The 1984-nt window shown below is 35.7% G+C and overlaps 1 protein-coding gene and 1 pseudogene across 1 annotated transcript; both read left to right on the forward strand.

Moving 5' to 3' along the window:
• The first annotated feature begins 36 nt into the window (after positions 1 to 36).
• Positions 37 to 931, forward strand: LOC100633660 (ficolin-2 pseudogene; annotated as a pseudogene).
• Positions 932 to 1496: 565 nt separating this feature from the next.
• On the forward strand, positions 1497 to 1972 carry LOC109591880 (veficolin-1-like; the record flags this gene model as incomplete). The annotated part of the gene is made up of 3 exons (XM_020007487.1): positions 1497 to 1639; positions 1699 to 1796; positions 1886 to 1972. Coding segments are annotated over exons 1-3 (306 nt in total), but the record flags the coding sequence as incomplete, so codon positions are not given.
• Between the last annotated feature and the right edge of the window lie 12 nt (positions 1973 to 1984).

The raw sequence follows: 1984 nt of genomic DNA on the forward strand, positions 1-1984 counted from the left end.
TACTCAAATTATGTCACTTTGTTTGTCAAATTTTATTTTTAGATTGTCCAATAGCTCATGATTGCAAGGGATGGCTGGCAGCAGGTGTTAATAAAAGTGGAATATATCCTGTCAAACCAGACAATGGAACCGGTTTTCAAGTAAAACATTAGCAACTGAAAACTTTCCCACATCATTTTTTAACTCATGCACCATAGTCTTGAAAATTAATGTTCTTCTTTTTCATCAGGTATACTGTGATATGGAGACTGATGGTGGTGGATGGACTGTATTTCAGAGAAGAGTTGATGATAGTGTTGATTTCTATCGTAACTGGGCTGACTATGAAGAAGGGTTTGGGGATTTGAAGGGAAACTATTGGCTGGGACTGGCTAACATACACAGACTCACTCCAACTGATGATAGTTCACTGAGAATAGAACTGGGAGACTTTGAAGGGAACAAACGGTTTGCTAAATACAATCAATTCCAGGTACTTGATGCTAATATCCAGTATGCACTAATAGTCCAGGGGTATGGTGGTGATGCTAATGATTCCTTCAGTGGCCATAGTTTATTGAAGTTTTCAACTAAAGACAGAGATAATGACTTAAAGCGAGACCATAGTTGTGCTATTGATTATTAAGGTGCCTGGTGGTATGGTGCATGCTATGGTTCTAATCTCAATGCCCCATATTACAATGATCCAATAAGTGCTCCTGGTTGGCAGGGAATAATTTGGTATAACTGGAAAGGACCAGACTATACTCTCAAATTTACTGAAGTGAAAGTTCGTCGCAATTAACACAATGAAGGAACAATGAGGACTTGCAACTTAGTGTGTGTGTAGTGATTATCATCAGTGTAGTGTTAGTGTAGTATTAGTTATTATCATTGGTAGAATAATAAACTTAATTTTGGACTTTTGGAAGATATACATTTTAAAATGCTCCTTACAATGGCCAAAGTCCCTGTACAACTGTAAAGATTCGTATAAAATACAAACTTGATTGGAATAAGCTCAAACTTTCTACGCAACATAAGTACATGCATAGATATGCAATAAAAATCAAGAATATACTACATTCCATAATGACTCTTTGACATGTAACTCAATAATCATTCATCACAGAATGCTCAGGCATAATAAACATACCAGGTACAATTATAAACTTTCAGTTCCAATCCTTGCAACATGTTTTAGGAGAAGGTCTGGGCAGTAAGACCATTAATTAGATTTTTCAGATGCTCTCATATTAAAAAATGAGATATGTGTATACATTCCTTGAATTTTGTTTAGAGAAGTAAACCCTCTTTAGCTGACAACATGTGCATGCATACACCATGCATGCACTGTAGAAATGTAACTGAGAATGTTCTTGATAAACAAACATATTATACCAGGTACTTTAATAAACTATCCTACAATCCTTCAGCATCTTGTATGACACGTGTACACTGTATCCACTGAGCACTATATAAGTAAGAGCTATAGGTGAGCACTGACAGCTAACCGTGAGAATCAATTATCATTTCATTATGAAGTATCCAGTTCCTCTACTGATACTACTAGTCACTATTGTTCACAGCAGTTCTGCTAAATGTATTGAGGATGAACTTCCAATAACATTCATTAATTCAACTGCTAATGCTCCATTATGTGAGATATAACTACTCAAACTATGTCAATTTGTTATTAAAATCATTATTATTCTTTAGATTGTCCAATAGCTCGTGATTGCAAGGGATGGCTGGCAGCAGGTGTTAATAAAAGTGGAATATATCCTGTCAAACCAGACAATGGAACCGGTTTTCAAGTAAAACATTAGCAACTGAAAACTTTCCCACATCATTTTTTAACTCATGCACCATAGTCTTGAAAATTAATGTTCTTCTTTTTCATCAGGTATACTGTGATATGGAGACTGATGGTGGTGGATGGACTGTATTTCAGAGAAGAGTTGATGATAGTGTTGATTTCTATCGTAACTGGGCTGACTATGAA

The sequence above is a fragment of the Amphimedon queenslandica genome, unplaced genomic scaffold, assembly GCF_000090795.2.
Source record: "Amphimedon queenslandica unplaced genomic scaffold, v1.1 AMPQUscaffold_6979_Cont21066, whole genome shotgun sequence".
Taxonomy (NCBI): Eukaryota; Metazoa; Porifera; class Demospongiae; order Haplosclerida; family Niphatidae; genus Amphimedon; species Amphimedon queenslandica.